At 53.2% G+C, this 20,035-nt stretch overlaps 7 protein-coding genes across 7 annotated transcripts; 2 read left to right on the top strand and 5 right to left on the bottom strand.

Moving 5' to 3' along the window:
* Positions 1-1,460: 1,460 nt before the first annotated feature.
* Positions 1,461-2,762, bottom strand: LTS14_001060 (uncharacterized protein; the record flags this gene model as incomplete). The annotated part of the gene is made up of 1 exon (XM_064833769.1): positions 1,461-2,762. The coding sequence occupies one exon, from the start codon at positions 2,760-2,762 to the stop codon at positions 1,461-1,463; it is 1,302 nt and encodes a 433-aa protein (XP_064698730.1).
* A 267-nt stretch (positions 2,763-3,029) lies between these two features.
* LTS14_001059 (uncharacterized protein) lies at positions 3,030-4,310 on the top strand (the record flags this gene model as incomplete). Its single annotated transcript, XM_064833768.1, has 1 exon — positions 3,030-4,310. One exon carries the CDS (start codon positions 3,030-3,032, stop codon positions 4,308-4,310), a length of 1,281 nt encoding a protein of 426 aa, XP_064698729.1.
* A 1,196-nt stretch (positions 4,311-5,506) lies between these two features.
* Positions 5,507-7,235, bottom strand: LTS14_001058 (uncharacterized protein; the record flags this gene model as incomplete). Its single annotated transcript, XM_064833767.1, has 5 exons — positions 5,507-5,668; positions 5,721-5,813; positions 5,862-6,938; positions 6,994-7,097; positions 7,151-7,235. 5 exons carry the CDS (start codon positions 7,233-7,235, stop codon positions 5,507-5,509), a joined length of 1,521 nt encoding a protein of 506 aa, XP_064698728.1.
* A 1,006-nt stretch (positions 7,236-8,241) lies between these two features.
* LTS14_001057 (uncharacterized protein) lies at positions 8,242-9,471 on the top strand (the record flags this gene model as incomplete). The annotated part of the gene is made up of 1 exon (XM_064833766.1): positions 8,242-9,471. One exon carries the CDS (start codon positions 8,242-8,244, stop codon positions 9,469-9,471), a length of 1,230 nt encoding a protein of 409 aa, XP_064698727.1.
* A 126-nt stretch (positions 9,472-9,597) lies between these two features.
* Positions 9,598-10,665, bottom strand: ADY2_1 (Accumulation of DYads; the record flags this gene model as incomplete). The annotated part of the gene is made up of 4 exons (XM_064833765.1): positions 9,598-9,938; positions 9,993-10,133; positions 10,187-10,206; positions 10,271-10,665. 4 exons carry the CDS (start codon positions 10,663-10,665, stop codon positions 9,598-9,600), a joined length of 897 nt encoding a protein of 298 aa, XP_064698726.1.
* Positions 10,666-11,323: 658 nt separating this feature from the next.
* LTS14_001055 (uncharacterized protein) lies at positions 11,324-14,002 on the bottom strand (the record flags this gene model as incomplete). The annotated part of the gene is made up of 2 exons (XM_064833764.1): positions 11,324-12,940; positions 13,046-14,002. 2 exons carry the CDS (start codon positions 14,000-14,002, stop codon positions 11,324-11,326), a joined length of 2,574 nt encoding a protein of 857 aa, XP_064698725.1.
* Positions 14,003-15,852: 1,850 nt separating this feature from the next.
* Positions 15,853-19,989, bottom strand: LTS14_001054 (uncharacterized protein; the record flags this gene model as incomplete). Its single annotated transcript, XM_064833763.1, has 1 exon — positions 15,853-19,989. One exon carries the CDS (start codon positions 19,987-19,989, stop codon positions 15,853-15,855), a length of 4,137 nt encoding a protein of 1,378 aa, XP_064698724.1.
* Positions 19,990-20,035: the final 46 nt, after the last annotated feature.

Below are 20,035 nucleotides of genomic sequence, written 5' to 3'. Positions count from 1 at the left end.
ACAGCGCACATGTCGACAACGCCAGCATGTAGGAGGACTTCCAGTCCGGCTCGAATCGTTGATTGTGACTTGGACCTGACAATTGTGGCGGCAAAAATACCAGTAGCGACCCCTGCGATCTTTGTGATTGACCAGAAGGTAGGCATTGGTCTCGGGATTGTGGGATTGTATGACACACATTGTGATTGGTATCGTGAGGTGATTCGTAGGGAGATGTGTTGGTTGTCGAGCATGAGGCCAGGAAGTTCGATTGTTGGGTGCGGGCGTTTCGTCAGCTGGTTGTCTGGCTGTTGGGCCGCTGTAACCTGGTATGAATGGGGACTTGTTGATTGACTGGTCGAGAGATGTCCTTGGAAGGTCTCGACGTTCTTCTGTAGGAGAAGGTTGATTGTGATCGAAATATATGTGCATTTCTTCTTTGATGGCAGTACAGAGTGTCTTGCGTTGTTGACCGTCACTGGAGGTTTCTGACCTGTCCGTATTGACAAGACTCTGCTCGTTCGTGACTGTGGGCAGCGCAACAGGCCAGCGTATCTTCTCGCGAGACACTTGTAAGAGTGACGGGCCACAGCGATCGAGGATCTCATTGTCTGGCCTGTCTGCTAGAAATATCCAAAACCATGATGGCATGTGCGTTGCTCATTCGATCGTTGGTCTCCTGGAGCACCATTGACATGAGAATGCCATGACTTGTTGCAGGCGCAAAAGTCACTGCCAAATGCTAGCAGGCCAGCGTTGTCCTTCTCTACAGTATACATCGTCACCATCGAACGGACTTGGTGTACAGATCCAATGGAGTGGTCCTCATTAAGGCCAAAAGCGTGATGACATCGGCTGCCACGATGTAGTGAAGCAGCGTTGGTTTGGAATATGGATCGTGCGTAGCTCTTGATGGTAGTGCATGCGGATCATGTCACCTCGGCCATAGTGACCAAGCCTGGAGATATGCTTGCTCAGGCGTAGTCATGTTTGCGGGACCAATGCCATGGCAAGCATCCTCCCTGTCAAACGGCAGACCAAATGTCGAGCATAACGAGGTACGATGGTCTATCGGCTACTCTTGTCAGCTTCGATAGCAGTGGGCGCCGCTCCCGGTTCTGCTACACCAGAGCATGTCTTCGACGTGCCCAGGCTATCGATACAGACATCCATGGCGACCGTTGCAGCTAGTGCAAGCATTGGCGTTGAAGTAAATGTTTGCGAGCGAGATCGAGCATCCAGATGGAGCTGATTTGTGGCCGCAATGGTTTGAGTGAAGGCACCGGAGCCAGCGGTGCATCTGCTTCCAGAGGGAACACTTTCGTGAATATGGAAACAAGACTGCCGTGCCGACCCTGCATGGCGATGCAACGGAGTGGCTGTCCCAGAGATGGCGAGCTGGAGCGGTGAGCATTCCGTCGAATCCGCGAAGCACTTTTGGTGTCAAGGACGAAGGAGAGATCGGGGGAACCATGTTACTCTCATCTTGTCATCGCCTTCAATCGGCTCTCACTCATCTCGACCCCTTCGGCGAACCCGATCGCCTTTGCTATCCCTTTAGCCTCCGCATACAGTCTCCCTGCCTCATCGCGCTGCCCAAGCATTTCCGCGAACTCGGCAAGATTGTGCGTAGCGACTGCGCATCCGATATCGCACTCTTCATTCCTCACGGGAGGCTGGATTGAGGATGCCACGTCTAATGCTTTCTGTGCCCATAGTCGGGCATTTTGAACCATAGATTCACGAGTCGCTGGCGCTGTCGTACTCATAGCCGGAGGAGTCGTGGCGATGGTTGATGAGGATGCTTGAGCAGAGACTGCGCTCGCTGCGCGGGGCGATTGCTGGGCTAGTGAGGAGGCGAGATTGTTCATTAAGATGACCGTATGGCAGTCCTTGGTTGGGTAGAGGGATAGTGCTTGCAGGAAGAGCGGACTAGCCAGATAATGCAAATCTTTCTCCTCGTAACTCGCTGCCAACCGCTCCAGTGCTGCGCCTGTTTCCGAGTCCGTCATCCATACCCCTTCCCTCTCACACAAAGCTTCCTCGCTCAAACCATCCGCTCTTCTTATGCCGTCCCGTCGCACACGTTCCTTCAATACGGTCTCTACAGCCCAGACCAACCTCTCCTCCGCCAACTCTCTATCGTAGATCTCGGGACTGCCGTACAGTTCTCCCAACTTGACCGTAACAGCCACAACCTTGGCCAACACCCTCGTCCTTTTCACCCGATTCTTCTCCAGTCCACCTAGTTGCTTCATCCACTCTAGACAATCCCTCCGCAGAATCTCCAGTACCTGCACCGCTTTGGCCGGCTGTCGAACATCCTCCATCAGTTTCGCGACCTGCACCTTAACGCCAATAATCTCATCGCTGAACGGATCCATTCCCACCTCCTCCGCTATCTGCAATGCCTGCTTGTAGTACTTCAGCGCTTCCTGTGGTTGTAAGTCGGTATTGGTGAAGTACAGCGCGCGTCGTAGTTTCTTTGCGACATATTCGGGATAGTTGTGGAAGGCGCGGAGGATGTAGTATTGGTAGAGGTAATTTGTGTAGACCAGGGCTGCGATTCCGGAGGTCAGGGCAAGGAGAGCGAGGGAGACTGAGACGGGGTTCTGGCGGAAGAGGGCGCGAGCGTTCGAGGTGAAGGATGCATGGCGACGTTGCGGGCGCCGGAGGAGGAATTCACGTGGTCTGAGAGGGGTGCGGTGGTGGAAGGAGCGAGAAGGTATTGCTTGGCGGAGGATTTGTCGTAGGGGTAGGCTAATCGCCGACCGGAGGGACATGGTCGGTGTTGTCTGGTATTACAGGAGTTGATATGTACATAGCGATGCGATGAAATAAAGTCGTTCCTTCCTGATCGACATAGTCAAGCTTTCCCCAGATTCGCGCATTGACGCAGTGACGGCATAGATCGATCAAGTAATGCGTCTTCCTCCATGCAACTTCGATGCCAACTGCTCTACACAGACGACATTACTGCCATCATGTGCGGTAGGTATGCCCTCCATCTCCGGCCATCGGTGGTCCGCCAACGCCTCGCGGACCAAGACATGCCGGCCGACGATGCTCCCGACGACGAAGACGATCGCATCCGTCAGAGCTACAACTTCGCTCCAGGCTACCACGGTCTGATTTACCGCGCCGAGACCTCCGATCGAGGAGGCGGCCAGCACGACGACGAGAACGAGGCTAGCGAGCCTAGCCCTAAGAAAGCCAAGCACACCCACTCTACCATCCACGAAGTAGACGGCCTCGCGACGAACGAGACCAAATACAAACTCCAAGCGGCGAAATGGGGTCTAATACCTTTCTGGACTAAGAGAGCACCAGACTACAGCTCCCAGCTCCGCACGATCAATTGCCGCGACGACTCGCTAGCCCAAAGCGGCGGGATGTGGAATACCATGAAACAACGAAAACGCTGCATCGTTGTCGCCGAAGGCTTCTACGAATGGTTGAAGAAAGACGGCGGAAAGACAAAGATTCCGCATTTCACCAAGAGGAAGGATGGCGGACTAATGTGTTTTGCGGGATTGTGGGATTGTGTGCGGTATGAGGGTGCCGAGGACAAGATTTATTCGTATACCATCATTACTACGGACTCGAACCAACAATTGAATTTTCTCCATGATCGCATGCCGGTTATTGTTGAGCCGGGGAGTGAGCAGATGAAAGCTTGGCTTGATCCAAACCGAGTGGGGTGGGACAAGGAATTACAGTCTATGCTGAAGCCTTTCCTAGGTGAGCTGGAGTGCTATCCGGTGGATCAAGGAGTGGGAAAGGTGGGGAACAATAGTCCGCTGTTTGTTGTGCCGGTTGATAGTAAGGAGAATAAGAAGAATATTGCGAATTTCTTTGGGAAGCAGGAGGAGAAGGCGAAGGTGAAGGACGAGAAAGAGGATGAGGTGGTGGAGACAAAGCTCAAGAACGAGGATGATGCGTTGGAAACGAGTAAATTTGAGGAAAGTGAGGGCAATGCGCCCTTACCTAAGCCGGTGAACGAGTCGGAGGAGCAGTTCGAGCAAGGATTGAAGGTTGAGGATGACGGAGTCGGAGACGAGGAGATGGCCAAGGCAGCTGATGAGGTTGTGGAGAAGGATATCAAGCACGAGGTGGATCAGGTGGACGATAAAGCAATGCTGGAGGCGGTCGAGCAGGAGAAAAAACCCGCAGCTGCTGTCTCGCCCGCGAAGCGAAAAGCACCGAGCGCTTCTCCAATCAAAAATACACCTGCGAGTAAGAGAGTGCGGAGTGCTACGCAGAATACGCCAAGGACGAAGACGCCGGACGAGAAGGGAAATTCTAGGATTACAGCGTTCTTTGGGAAGTGAGAAGCGAACATATGCACGAGGCCAAGATAATATTCCACTCTGGACATGATTACACCATGCTGCGTCATTGCAGGCAATTGTGGTGGCTACCAACAGCGAAATCACACTGGCCGATTCGATAGCACGGGCTTACGTATCATGAAGTACTGGAACGCCCATTTGGCCACCGAGAAAGTCCTACGTCCACAAATCAACGCACCAAATCTTGACTACCATATTAAAATTTCACAGGCCGGCAATCATGTGTGAGGACTCGGGACCCTCTCAGTAGTGGATCTGCCACATCTGGTCCAAGGATCTAGAGCAGCGCCAAGCTTGTGTAATTAGATTACTTTATCACACAGCAGGACTGCCGATTCAGATTGCACAATCATATATGTCATGGCAAGCACATCTAAGCACATACGACCATAGGCCGCGGAGAACAGAGGATCCCGTCCGCTCTCCTGTACTTAAGCCGCGGACCGGTAGAGTAGTAGTCAGGTCGGTGACGACTGGCGAATGCCTGCTGTTGTATGTTTTGCCTTTTGGAGGGTGGGATGCGGAAGTAAGATGAAAGGGGGATTGAGTATAGAGATCGCGAGCCTTGGACCGTGAGCATGAAGTTTTGCTGATGAGAACCAACTATAACTTGGACCCTGAATTTGTCTACTAAGATCAGACTCGCAAGCTGCCGGCTAGACCGAGATCAGTGGACCAGGACAAGCCGCAGCAGCGTCATAGGACAATATCCTGGCTTCATCTATACCGTTTCCATGTCGCGCAAGCGGCCTACCCCTCCAGCAAATGTCATCCATAGACCGACAACTACCGCACAAGATCTCCCTACTTCTTCTCGACCTTCACCTCTTAGCAAGCCGTCATTTGCCGACCCCGATTCACTATGCAAGCCGTTGCGTAGTCATATTGACAGCCAGCTGACGTCTCGATCGACGAGAATGCCCTTCTTGCTTGGAGGCTTGTAGGAAAAGAAGCAGATCGAGAAGCTGTTCAACGGCGTGGTCTAGGTCTAGCCCACTTTTTGTTCGAAGCAGGATTTATCGACGGCCTGCTAGCTTGACTGAGCTGCTGGTAGAGCCCTCATAGGAAGCATGTTGATAATGGTCTGCGTCATGTCGTCTGACAAGGTATGGTGTACATCAATCATATGATCCTTCCCCTCTGCCTAGCAAAAGCATGTCCGCTACCCTCTCCAATTACTGCACACGCATAGTCTTCTCATCTCCCTCGACCCTGTTCTCGACATCGCCCAGCTTGTCGTCGTGATAAGCGAGGTGTTCCTGCATCTCGCCGTTCTTTGCGAACAGTCTGTCGACATCTTCGAGCGCAAGGCCCTTCGTCTCCGGGTAGTAGAAATACTGTTGGTGGTCAGTAAACTTCCCAGATAATTGGGGTGCTAGGTAGACTCACCATGATGGGCACCCATGTAGCATTAAGCACGGCGAAGATGATGTAGGTCTTATAGCCAATGTTCTGAATTGCTGGAGGTGTAATATAAACGATCTGGCAGAGCGTTAGCAGAGGATCGGGTGGAGATGACAATGATCGTACCATGAAGTTCATGATCCAGTTGCAAGCAGTGCTTATGGAGCTACCTCTCTGCCTCAGCTTCAGAGGCAGAATTTCAGATGGATACACCCAGACAGTGGCCTGGAAACCAACGGTGAAGGCACCCTGGAAGATGAAGAGCATAGCCGCGGCGGCGGCACCACAAGCATGCTGGTTGGGCAAATTGTTCTGGACGCTGTAGATCAAGCCAGTCTGAACAGCCATGACGCCAGCCATGAGGCTGACCATGCTCAGCAGGAGTGGTCGCCGGCCGATACGATCGATCAGGAACCAAGGGATGAAACTAGCGACGAAGAACCAGGTATTCAAGATGCCAGACATGAGTGCCGAGAATTGAGGGGTGAAGCCGACAGATTGCTGGAAAAGGGTGTTGGAGTAGTAGACAAGAGCGTTGATGCCTCCCAGTTGCTGGAAAGCTTGGATGGAGCAAGCAATCAGGAAGCGTTTCTGAGACTGGATGCTGTCATTGCGGAGAAGATCGCTCCATTTCCCACTGTCGATGGAGGCTTCGTACGCTGCCACATTACGAATGTCGTCGACAATCCGGATGATGGCTGCATCGCTCATCTTCTTCCTGTTGAGTCTCCGTAGGACCTCTAATGCCTCCTCTTCACGGCCATGAGATGTCAACCAACGCGGCGTCTCCGGGATGAGGGCGATGATGATCAGCATAGGTATCAGGAAAATGCATTGGAGGATAACTGGCACACGCCATGAGTAAGGTTGTCCGGCCCCTGTTCCTTGGCCGAATCCATAGTCGATCCAGTAGACCATCATGATGCCGAAGTTTAGTGTGGACAGCTGGGCGCAGACGTATATGCCGCGGGTTGCCTTTGGGGCGAATTCTGCCATCATGACTGGGACTGTAGAGTTGATGAAGCCCATCCCAATGCCGGCGACAATGCGTGCCACTATCATCTGTGCGACCGAGTAGGAGGTCGCTTGTAGTACGGCGCCGATAATCATGACTACCGTTCCAGCAAAGATGCTACGCCGTCTCCCAAGACGTTCTCCAACGAAAGCAGTAGTCACAGCACCAATGAAGCAGCCTATCTCGTACTGTATGTCATATCAGCTTGAGTCTTGGGTATCGCGGGCCATCCTTCGAACTCACGATTGACACAATCAAGCCAATGAGATTGGCTCCGCTCTTCGACTTTGGGTTGATGTGAAAGGTATTGTCGAATGCTTCGCCGTTAACCAGTCCGCCCATGAGTCCTGCAATTCTGTGTCAGCTCATCGAAGAGTGTAGGATGGAGCTAGCCCCATACCATTGTCGAATCCAATGAGCAAGAAGCCCAAGCACGCGAGCAAGGAGACGGAGTAGAGCAGTGCATTGCCTTCGAGCAGCGCCATCATGCAGACAAGGTAGAGTGGTGGATGTGTTTGAGTGCAGGTGTGCGGATGCTCAAGTCGCTCTCATATGCCAGCTATGCCTTGCTCATATATATGTTCTAGCAGTAAGAAACCGGCAAATGAAGAAGTCTAGATCAGTAGCAGCGATGCGTAGATGATATCTCGTACACGTCGACGGCATATGAGTAGAGTTTGACCTACCCCAGCTTCGTCAAATCAATCTCCCTAGAATGGAGGAGTACGGAGCCAAAAGCAGGAAAGTGCCGCAAGCCCGTTCACGTTTTGGTCTGGCCAGAGTTCTGGCATCTTGTCTCACCAAAGGTCATACGATCAGGTCGCCGTACATGTAGTCCATCTGCAACATTGCAAGGGGAGAGTTTTTTCAAGTCCCGATGGCAGACAACGCATGCCTGCACTGGCACGATCTGGGCTCCGACTTCTTTCCAGGTCTACTGTTCGATCGCGGGCGCCACGGGGTGCCAGGAGCATCGACAGCTGCCACGTGAGGTCTCAGATCTGTGGCCGGCGATTGACGGTTTGGCGGTTACTGACGGTGAAACTACTATAGGCATGTGTATATGGCTCTGCGCGGCCATGATCGATCGTGCACTCGTGTACGGCCTCCATGTCGAGGCTTACACCAGATGCCGAACCGCTTTCACCGGCGCCGGATCAAAAGAGATGATGCTGAAGTGCTGCAACACTCGAGGAGAAGTGGCGCGGATTTGGAAATGGAGTGGGCAAGCATGAGTGCCTGAGGCACAACGAGTTTCTTCTTACATCGAGCATAGTAACAACCAAGGCATATTGCTTTTAGCATCGATAACATCACCTGTCTTTATCCCGCATCTCATTCAGCAGCTACATGTGATATAGCCAGCAAATTAATATGATGCTCCGCCACCTGCGTAGTGTCGCGGCGTATAATGTTCGCACCCTTCGAACATCTCCTTTGGCTGAGTTGTCCGGATCCTTGGGTGACCTGGGCACATTACTCCCGCTCATGATGGCACTGGCTCTACAGGGCTCGATCGATTTACCTGCCACGCTCGTCTTCTCGGGCCTGACGAATATCTTGACTGGTGCATGGTATGGCTTACCACTTCCTGTCCAGCCAATGAAAGCTATCGCAGCAATTGCCATAAGTCAGAATTTCAGTCAGCAGGAGACTATGGCAGCTGGTCTGACGATGGGAGGTGTGGTGTTCATCTTGAGCGCAACAGGCATGCTCAGCTGGCTCAATAAGATTGTCCCTGTTCCTGTTGTCAAGGGTATACAGGTCGGCGCCGGCCTGGCTTTGGTAATAAGTGCAGGAGGTGGTATGATCAAGCCTTTGCATTGGATCAGTCCAGTGTGGGATAATCGCGTTACCGCTTTGGTAGCTTTCGCGTTCTTGATCACGGCAGCTACACTGCCGAAGGTACCTTATGCCTTGATCGTCTTCACAATCGGCACCGTGATCTCAGCCATCGTCTTGGCACACGCCACATACGAGAGGCGTCCTGCTGGCTTCTGGCACCCGTCTGTCTCAGCTCCCGATGGAGATGCTTGGAGGGCCGGGGCGATCGACGCAGCTATTCCACAGTTGCCGTTGACAACACTCAACAGCATACTCGCAGTCGTGTCTTTGGCCGGCTCACTATTTCCTACGTTTCCAGCGACGCCAAGCACTACTTCCGTCGGCTTCTCTGTGGCCATGGCGAACTTGATCGGCTGTTGGTTCGGTGCCATGCCAGTATGTCATGGTTCAGGTGGACTGGCAGGCCAGTATCGATTCGGTGCTCGCAGTGGAGCATCGATCATAATCTTGGGTACCGTCAAGATTTTACTGGGACTACTGGTAGGCGACGCCATCATTCCGCTATTACAGCGCTTCCCAAAGAGTCTGCTCGGAGTGATGGTGCTGGCAGCTGGAGTTGAGCTTGCAAAGGTTGGGCAGAGCGTGAGTGAGAGCACGGATCTCTGGGAGCGAGCAGAAGCAGATCACAACAATGGCCGCCCAGCTAGTGAGACCAAGAACCAAGCGGAGAAAGAAAGCCAGCAAAGATGGATGACCATGCTGATTACCGTGGCTGGTTGCCTGGCCTTCAAGAACGACTTTGTGGGCTTTGCTGCGGGTATGGTCTGGCATTGGAGGTTGAGGGTGCCTGAAGTTGTGGCGCGGGCAAGACTTGGCAGCGTTAGACTTGAGCAAGACCAGGAGAGCTCCAATCTGCTTGACAGAGGTTCTGAGTAATGCACGAATGGTTTTTGACCAAACGTTCTTCTGATAATCAAAGAGTTTGCTATGCTGTACAGACTAGAGGCCTCATTCAGTATTATACAATCTACCCTGAGGTCCTCCGGGTCGAACCCGACCAATCTACACACCATCACCACTTACAGCCTCTCTGTTTGCTGCTCGATCCTCTCTACCCTTCTCACTCCATGGGAAGTGAACAACTGGTATCACAATGAAGCTGTTACTTTTGTCGCAGAGACCAGCCAGCATATTGTACCAGGCAATGAAGGCTGCAATGATACCGGTCGCTCCACCAGCACGCACCCATCCCACAGTCGGCATACCTGTTCCGTTGGTCTGGGCACCAAGATAGGCGATGAACAGGAACAGGAAAGTAAGCCAGACGAAAAATAGCAATGAGCTGAATGCCACAGTTGACTTGAGTGTGCACAGCCAAAGCATGAAAGTGAATATGAACCACCCTAAGCAACGTGGTGTCAGCATCAATCAAACCCTAATCGCCATGAGTAACGTACCAATAAGGTAGAAAGCAAAGGCTGCATAGAAGTCGCCGGTGGTGGAGTATTGGCCGGCGATGTCGAAGCCACCTGGTGTCAGGAGAATAGCTGTCCCGATCCAAAAGCCACCGTAAGAACTCAAGGCCGTGCCGCCGAAAGCTGCAAATGGTTAGGCTTATGAGTTACGTGGAAGGCAATTTTCTTCGACTCACTGTTACCGAGCGCGATATCCCTGCCAAAAGTGTCAGTCTGAACCCATCCATGCGCAGACATAGGTTCACACTATCGCTACTTACCACATCCCGGCTAGGAGCTGGACCAAACCACCATACGCCAAGGCAGGCGCAATGACAAGATTTGGTTCTGTGATCCCACATGTTCCAAGATTGATAAGTGATAATAGGAAAGTGGTCAACGCAAAGCCGGCGAGACCCAATGGCACCGGATTGGCGAATTTGAAGGCTGGAGGCTTATATAGGCCTGGCTGGAAAGCACCACCGAAGGCAGGAAGACGTTGATCACCATAACCTGCGGTCAATATGTGCGCGAGAGGATTCCCGCCATAGTCTGGGTTTGTGCGTTGAGGTCTGGCTTGAGCTCCTGGATGTTGTGTGGCGTAGTCTTTATGCTCTGTTGTGTCTTGCTGTCGATGCTGGAAATCCGTCGAAGACGATGAGGCTGTAGAGGCCATGGCGATGTATCAATCTACTACGAAATCTGTCGTCCCGGTTGCTTACTGTAGCGAAGATTCGAGATCAAGGGAAGCACGATGAAATAAAAAACACGATTCCTACCTAGACCGTTGTCCTTTGCGCTCAAGTCAATGCATCTTTCAAACTCCGACCATCCCACGATGGCGTCGCAGGGCACTGCCGTGAGAACCGTAGCATGATTGCTGGTTGGGTTGGTTGATCCACGTTTCCACATTTGACTTGCTGGTGGAGCCAGCGTCATCGAAATCCATACGGGGCTCCACTGGAGACATCTAAGTCGGAAAGTGTGCCATCGAAATTCATCACCGAGGTCAGCACGGTTTGCGACGATTGAGAGAGGTTCCGTCTTTTGAGTTTGCATAAGAGCAGAGATCGACGATGAATTGTAAGTGTCGCAAATGTCATTTCCGGCCAATGCAGCAGAAAGCTGAGTCCGAGGATAATTGTTCGTCACCACACGATGGCCACACATATATCTCATCTACAACGCACGTGCAACAAAGACTATGTCGTGCTGTGAGCTGGAAGGCAGAATTGCGCGTGCTGCTTTGGACGCAACGATATCACGTGATAATCTCAGCGTAGGAACAACTCATTGTTGCGAAGCATGCAGACTGGTTGTACTTTAACATGCCATCACCTCATATGCAGTACGTCGCTGCCCCCACCATAGACAGCTTCCCAATCAATGCTGCTCGCCTGGTTCTCAGCACCGAACCTTCTGATAAGCCGTCCACTTTCCACAACATCCGCGTTGATCACAGCTCTCGCTTCCACCTCACGCTTCGCTGTTGCTCCTTGGCCCCAGATCTTCTTTTCGTCAGCAGACAAGAACGTAGCAATGTGTCGAAACGTCAAACTAATACGCTGGCCATCGTACGCTTTCTCTGCATCACACAGCTCGACGGACGGACGCTTATCGGCGTTGATACCGTGAAGATATTCCGCATTGGTTGCCAAAGACATGGTGATGCACGAGTTATGCGGCATGATTATGCGATGTGAAGTACGCTGCGCTGGCGCTGCATCTTTGCTGATAGTGTCCTGTACAGCTCGCTTGGTGCGCAATCGCATGGTTCGCTGGGCGCCAAAAGAAACATTGACAATGTAGCTGCCCTTGGCAATGTCAAGTGTCTTATCGCTATGTTCGGAGATGTAATCCGTGCCGCCACGGTATAGCTGTATCAGCGCATGGTTCAGGGGATGACCGACCAGCTTTTCGGCAGCATCCTGGACCATTTTCACTGTCACCGACCATGGCTGTAAGGGCATTGTCTCGTCCGAAGGATGGCGGTAGACTGGCCAGCTGCCATCCTCGGAACGAGAGCCTTGACAGCATACCAATCGTGGAACTTGGCCAGTCTGATGGTGCATAGTTTGCCAATCCACCTCTTTGTGCAAAATGTCAAAGATTGTTTCGGAAAGCTCTGGTGGGAGCAGTGCGAAGTAGATCCGCGAGCCGGCGCTTTCAACTTCTTTCTCGTCTCCTAACAATGGCCTGGATTCATGCTGGGTGGATATGACACCATCTCGTGCAACTCCCTCGAGTGCCGGAGTAGGGCATACAATTTCTGAAACTTCGCTCGTCTCGGTGTTCGATAGTCTTGCTCTTGGAAGGATGCTCTCTACGCTCTTGGTGGAAGCAAATGAGTCATGATTGGTGACTGCATTATGAATCTGAGCTACGTCGATGCGGCTAGGCATTGCCTTGGCCACTTGTTCACCGGACTGAGGCGTTGCATCTAGCTGATCGGCCCTGCTTTCTTGCAAGGGATCACGGGATCCGGTCAATCCTGGGCGGTCTTCCAAATTTTGTTGTGACTGGCCAAGTTCGACTGTATCGGTGTGTGACTCTATCCTGACCTCTTCACCTTCAGCAATTCTATTGGCAAGGGGAAGTTCGTCTGACGAGTCCGTATCCTGGTGATTCCTTCGGGGTTCAACTTCTTGTGACTCACAACCCGGGGCAGCGTCATAACCATCGTCAGCATTAGAAGCTTCTAGAGCGTTCGATTCACAGCTGTGTCCTGTTGGCAGACCTTCAGGCTGTTCCTCATCAGTCGGGCTACCCAAGGGCTCCTCCTTCACACAACGGTCGCTTGTGAGCTCGATCTTGGGCTCGAAATGGTCTGCGTAAATGACTGGCAAATCCTCCCGTGTGTAGTCGTCGGCATGTAGGCCGTCAACGACATCGGCAGCGAAAGTGTCGTGGGTCGCGCTAGCTGCTGCTCCAACGCTTGCAGGTTGCGGATGCTGAGAAGTGGGTTCAATAGTAGGAGCTGACCGACGTGAGCTATTGCGCGCGAGTAAAGAGCTGTAACGCAAAGGAAGCTCAATACGCGATCTTGGCAGACATACTTGTGGTAGCTCAATTTCTCCCTCGTCGTCTTCACTATCTGCCGCCAACGAGTCGTTTGCTTCGAACACGCTGGTGACTGAGGGTATCTTGTCGTGAGATACTCGAGACAATGCACCAGCCTGGGCAGCGTTTTCTTCGTCCTCACTGGGTCCATATTCTTCCTCCTCGGACGTGAACGCATTGCAGAGGCGATCTATGATCTTGTCCTTGGTCATGACGTCTGCACTCATGACATCCCTGAGTTGTCTTATCGCTTCATTATGCCTCACTCTGTCTCTAAATCCTAGAGCATCTTCGACCAGAGTGATTTGAATGCCATGAGTCGCGGCATCCATAGCAGTCGCGTACACGGATAAGTTGGTCATACAGCCGCAGATGTACAGTTCTGTGATCAGACGCATCCTCAATGTCGTGAGCAGAGACGTTGAAGCGAAAGCGGAGTAGGACTTCTTGACCACGTGAACGTCCTTCTTCTCCATGAGCAATTTGACATCGGCAGGATGATCAGCTCCCCAGGTGTCGCATATGCAACACGCCTCTCTAGTCGCAGTAGCAGATAGAAATATTTCTGGGTCGAGTTCATCTGGACCAGCTTTGATGCGTTTCACTACGCTCGTGTAGTCGTCGACAACACCACGCTTGGCCCCACTCTTGATAGTCCCGGTGCCATCATGGACGGTGGAGAAGCCCGTGATGACAGTATCGGAATTATCACCACGGTAACCATCTGCATCCTTGCCTGGTGAGGCTATCGAGCGCACCCAGAAAATGTCGCCGTATTCACGGAACGAAGGCACCAGCGACTTGATTCGCTCGAGAAACCCGGAGTCTAGATCGACTGGCAACTTGCCCTCTGGCGAGAGGAAGTCGTTTTGGAGTCCCAATACTATGAGAGCTTTTCGTGTTTGAAGATCCGGAGTGTGTTGTGTGAGGAGTGCAAGTAAAGACGACGCCATGTTGGGCAGAAGAGTGATCGAAATCAGATCAAGGCACAAGCGGCGAGCACTCCGGTGCAAATAAAGATACTAGTCCAGTCTTCAGAACGGAGGGAACATTGTTCGCAGCTAAATGTCGGATTGAGATTGTCCGTCACCTGGTGCTACTTCTCATGGGGAGTGAGGCCTGTTAGCCGCTACATCTCGCGTGCACCTCTCGGCTCCAGAGCGTTGGTACCGCACTTAACTTCTCGACTGAGCGCCAGGCTGTGAGTGGTTCATGTTGACCGCTTTGAGGCACAGGTTTGGCCAGCCGTTTGGTCGGGAACGTCGTCGACGATACGACGAGTAATGATGTAGACTGGGGAGGCGAAGGCTGATTTCTAACATGAGTGCGCATCAAGTCTAGGCAGTCCCGTCAGTCGGCAGAGGTCGTACGCACAAGCCAGTTGCAAAGCGTTCAGGAAACAACAAGGATATTACAAAAGGCCAGACTTCCGCCGATGATCCAATGACAAATTTGAACTAGCAGGCCAATAGCACTTCTACATGCATGTTGCATTGTCACCAACGGGAGAACATCTCCGCGAAGATTGCCGCGTGAGGCCGACGCTCATCTTCGCATGATCTGCGCTTACGTGCAGCCCTCGTGGGAAGCAAGGGTATCCATGAACGCCACAAACGGTCAAGATGCAGAAGTATAATGACCATTACAAGGCTAGCATGCTCTTCAACTCACTTTTGCTCGGTGAGTATGTCGGACGCACAAGGCGAGCAAAACTTGCTGGGTGCAAACAGGATGCAATACTCAAATGATCGGAACCCGAGATGACCAAGACCATCAGCTGGCCATAATTTCGGCCTCATTTGCCAGCCCTGGACACTTTGCCGCGACCACGCATCAGGAGGGTGCCTCCCGACCTCTTGTGTCACATCCTACCGCTTCGCAGTTGCCTGTTCGGCTTTTGGACAATATATACTGCGTGAACGAAGCATGGCTTTCTGCATGTGGGAAGATCGAGGGCGCTTCGTGGGCCATCTGTTGATTTGCGACATGGACACTGCGGCAATCTTGTGCTACAGTGCCTTTACGCTCGACAACATGCCAAGCGGACTCGGAAGGATACCTTGACCATTTCTGACGCCCATGATTACTACCGCCGGCTTGTCTCTCGATCAATGCCTGTGGGATGTGACTGCAACGTCAGCTTGCCATGATGTACGAGAATGATCGACGACCTGGAGCCTCACCTTTTAACGGCGGGCTGCGTACAAGTCACTTGCTACCTTGCAAAACCAGCAAAGAGATGAGAAACGAGGACGAAGAAGCATGCCATCTGAGGCCCATATTCTATCGGGCTCATGTATCTTAACGCAATCTGTGTCACATGTACGAAGCTCTCGAGGATGCTCTTAACGGAGCCCAGCTGGTTTATAACAAGCTATCGTAATATGTGCCTCTCTGTCCTCGCGTCCAAGGAGGTGACTAGGAGCTCACACCCGTCCCTGCATATGGGGCAGACAAGCCAAAGATCGTGTTCAAGATCATTCGCAGGCCTGGCCAGCATCTAGCTTTCGGCATGCCGGAGTTCGCAGCTCACACCCTGCCGCTCTCCCGGCCTGCATATGTGTATGTGTGACCACCTGGACCGAGCAACTCCGAGTTGCAAGATCCTGGAGTGATCAAGTAGCAGTACCCAGCAAATGGCTTATATTACAGACGTGTGCGTTTGTATTGGCAGCTTGAGGACAGGCTCTCTTAGCTATGAGAGAAGATCTTGACTTGCAAAGAGTGTCTTGACTATGTATCAACACAATTCAAAGCAGACGTACTCAAGACACCCAGACATGGCGACACCGTGCACCGCATTTCACTCAAACTTTCCTGTCAGCCCTTTACCGAGTGCACTACTAGTCCTCCTCATCTGCGCAATCCTCGCCGTATGCTCCTCCCTCCTCCTCGCACTCGCCTCCACAATCGCCCGGCGCTCCTCCGCACGTTCCTGGTATGCCAGAGAACTCTTCTTACTACCGCCCATCTTCACACCACTACCACTGTTCTCCCTGCTCAGGCTTGCGTGTCCTGTAGTGACACCACGGTCGTTGACTGTCGTGGAAGCTATATTGGTTGTGGCGCGGCGGAGCAATGACGGCACTTTCATGCTGCCGGTAGAGGCCGGTGCGGCCCAGGCTGAACGACCGAGGGCACCGTCGAATCCTGCGGAGGAGCCACGCTTCAGGCTGAGGCGATCGACCACAGCTGTCTTAGCTGGCGGAGCCTGCGTGCGCCGTTGGGGGGCTGGTAGGCGAGGAGGCGGCATAGCTATGGCATCGAAGTCTCTCTGGTTCGGCGCAAAGCCGCCGTCATTCTGCCTCGCGTGTTCTGCTTGCTCTGCATCCTCATCCATAGTTTCGATCTCTTCATCACTGAGGCCGTAGTCCGACTGGTGCTCGACGTCCGAGCCTGGATCTAGCTCGATGTTCGCGCCGACCAATCCAGTATCCGGCTCATCAAGCAGGAAGCTAAGTGATTCTCGGACCTCGAGCAGACTTGCTGGCTTCCGAAAGGCATTGGCTTCGACTCTTCGCTTGGCTAGCGGCCGATCTTGACTGTCATTTTGGCTATCGTCAGACCGACGCTTGTTACCACTGACTTCCTGTAATGGTCCCTCGACCGCTTGTTGGTGAGATTCGTCGAGCTGCGAGTCTGTAGCGGGCTGGCTATCGGCTTCGTCGTCAGACAAGCCCAGAAGCTCATCTCCCTCGTCGTCGTCAGCGATAGCTTTGAGGAAAGCATCCTTGCCCTTCGACTGCTTGCCCTGAGCAAGCCCGGCAATCTTGTCGTCCTGCAGCAGTAGTTTGCGCTTACGGGCTTCTTCACGCTGCTTGGTTTGTCGACGTCTCACGGCTGACTCGTCCTCATCTTCGTCAAGACCCCATGCACCTGCTTGTTTTCTTCTCAAAGCACCAGTGGTCAAATCCTTGTACAGCTTACTCGTTTCCTCTTCTTCACGCTGCCGTTGCTTCTCGGCGAACAGCTTAGCTATCTGTCGCTCATCCACGTCGACATGGCTCGAGTCGATCATCTCCCTGTCCGCTTCTGTCTCTGGCGCAACAAAGTCATCTCCTCCAAGACCAGCGTACTCGTCGTCAGACTCATCAGCCGCTTCCTCGAGCATCTCCTTCATTTCTTTGTCGACTTCTGTACGTTCTGCAGCGGTAAGAGCCTCACGACGACGGCGAGCCATTTCGCGGAAAGCGTTGCTCTGTGCAGTCTTCGCCCGGACGATCGGCTCGTTCTCGTTGTCAGAGCTGTGTGCCAGAATAGTAGCTTGTCGCCGCATCAGGCGGCCTCGGCGCAGTGTAGGAGTAGGCGCGACAGCTGGTGATTCGCTGATGCGGAGGAGCACAGTCTCTTGCGTTTCGTGGTCCTCGGAGACAGAGTCGAGAGTCTCTTCTCTCCGCAGCTTTGCATTCCAGGGCGACGGTAGACCAGCGTCTTGCGTCGGCTCCCAGCCTGGAGTCTCGCTCAATGCGGAACCACCGCGACCGATGCCAGGCACTGTTGGCGTCTTGGGCGCTTGGGTCTCCCAGCCCAAGTTGATTCTTTGACTTTCTGGCAGCTGGCTTTGGCTACCTGGCACGGTCTCGAGCTGGGTGTCTTCCTCTTGCGTATCGAAGTCTCCTCGAACAGTCGTCGACAGCGAAGTAGCCGATGGGGGGGCGATCATGCGGAGCATATCGAAGGAGTCCTCTTGCGTGGCTTGAGTTGGTGTCTGCATTGTAGCTTGGAATGCCTGGGTTGGACTCATTAGAGCATTGCCGATTCCACCCTTCGAGCCAAAGTTGAACGCAGCAAATGGATCGTCTGCTGCTGCTGCAATCTCCGCAGCAGCCTTGCCAGCGATACCATCGGCCTCGTCATCAGCATCACTATCATCTTCATCTTGGATGACGCGGGACTGTCGCAATCGTCGAGCTCCCGGCGCCGGTGTTGTGAACAGGCCCTCCTCCACCGCAGCGGTCTCGCCGTTAGCAGTCGCAATGACAGACTCTTCAGCACTTACATGCTGATCATCCCCAACTTCCACGCCACCATCAACGTCGCCTTCAGCGTCCTCGTTCTCGTCAGACTCCTCTGCCGCTTCATCGACCAAATCGTCCACATCCTGGGCCCCATCCGGCTCACCCGCCTCCTCTGATTCACTCCCAGACCCAGCATAGTCCTCGTCCTCGTTTTCGTCATCGCTCGTTTCATTAGTGTTCACTTCGACTCCGCCCCCCTTAGCTGCAGCCTTCTCTGCCTTCCTTAACTCGACTGCCTCCTGCCGAGCCTTGTCAAGCAAGTTTTCGAACACCTCCTGTTCTCGTTCCCGCTCTTCAGTCGTTTGTATGACCACACCCTTGGCTTGCAAATCGGCAATGCGCTCTTTTTGCAGAAGCCGAGCCTGCTCCTTGGCCTTGCGCATTAGCTGGGCTTGTAGTGTGTTCGCGCCAATAGATGGGCGAGACGACCCCTTCCCAGGCTTAGTCTTCACGGCTTCGTATGCTCCAGCGTGGGAGAGATGTCTGAGAGCGTGCAACGCTTTGCTGTCTGCGAGCGTGCTACTGTCCTTTGTCTTGATCTTGTCGAAAATTGATAGATGAGATGGAAGAGGAGCAACGATATCCAACTCGTCGTCCTCACTATCCGCGTGAGAAGTCTGCGCTGCTTTCTTGCCAAACCTGGCCAACTTCAATCCTCGCCGGCCGAGCTTCTCGGCGGCCACAGACTGCAATCTTTCCGTCAACGGAGATCTCTTTATCAGTGTCTGAGAAGATCGCAGCACATCCGCAATCTCAGGAAGATCCTCGTCCTCCTGCACCATTGACGCCAAGCTTGCAATACTATCCTCCCGGACTGGTACAAGCTTGCTCAGTGCACCTCGGTCGACCAGAGCCTTTTGTTTGTCCAGCGGGGTGGGTCGCGCGATTGGTGGACTCGAAGGTGGCGTGCTAGCCGGCTCCTTGGGCTCTGATCCATCGCTATTGAGTGCAGAGGATGCTGTTGAGTCACCTGCAGTAGCTTGCTCGGGTACAGTTTGGCCGGGTCCCATGTTAAACCGCGTAAGCAGGTCACTTGTGGTGAACTTTCGTTTCACCTTCATCTGATGCGCCAAAGCTTGTTGCCGTGCTAGACGCTGAGTCTCTCTTTCCATCTCCAAGAGAGCTCGTTTGCTAGCCTTTCGAGTGGGGCGTGCTGCATCAGACATGAGCTGTGCGATCTCTGGATTGCCTTCGTGTTGCGAGCTATCCAGCATTCCGTCTGGTAGATCTGATGAGACATGGTCAGATGGAGAAGAAGCTCGCTTGCGCTTTTGCGTAAGCCTTTGCCTGCTTCGTTCTTCTCCTTCGCGCTGGAGTCGTTCCTGCTTTTTCTGTGCGACGAGCTTCGCAAGCTTTTCCTTGCTACCGAACGGGTTAGACGGGAGCTCTTCACTGTCACTGCCGTCATTTGCAGCAGATCTGGTTGGGCTGACGAAAAGTCCGGCGCTCTTGGCACTTCCTACTGGTGACCCAGTAAGTGCTCGTGGAATGATCCGTTGCAGATGTGGCGTGACTGAATACAGATCTTCATCGTCTTCCATGGCTGGCTCTGGATGCGGTGGCAAAAAGCTCATGCGCCTATCTGCAGCTGGAGACTTGGTCTGTACGCCGAGCATGCGCCTCGCTGCCCGACCCTGTGGTCGCCGTTGCGGGACAAGGTCGTCATCTTCATCATCTGAGGCATCTCGGCTGCTGCTGTGCTGGGGCTTGGCTGACGAAAAGATGTCAAGGCCCTTGGCCTTCGACGTCGATTCGGCACCTGACATGGGAGCTGAAGCCTGGACATCCTTGCCGAGGAGTTGTGGTGGAGAAGGAGTTGTAGCATTATCGATGTCAGCCAACATTTTCGCCACCTTCGACCGAGGCGTAAGCTCCAGAGCCCTCGGAGATCCAGCCGCCGGCACGGGCGAAGAGTTGTCCATGGTGACAGCTTCCTAAGATGTGATCGGTCCAAATGGTCGTGCTGCT

Source organism: Recurvomyces mirabilis (genome assembly GCF_035927965.1).
Source record: "Recurvomyces mirabilis strain CCFEE 5264 chromosome Unknown scaffold_2, whole genome shotgun sequence".
In the NCBI taxonomy this organism is placed as follows: Eukaryota; Fungi; Ascomycota; class Dothideomycetes; order Mycosphaerellales; family Teratosphaeriaceae; genus Recurvomyces; species Recurvomyces mirabilis.
The sequence above is the reverse complement of the archived record's forward strand: the minus strand, read 5'-3'. Positions and strand labels throughout refer to the sequence as shown.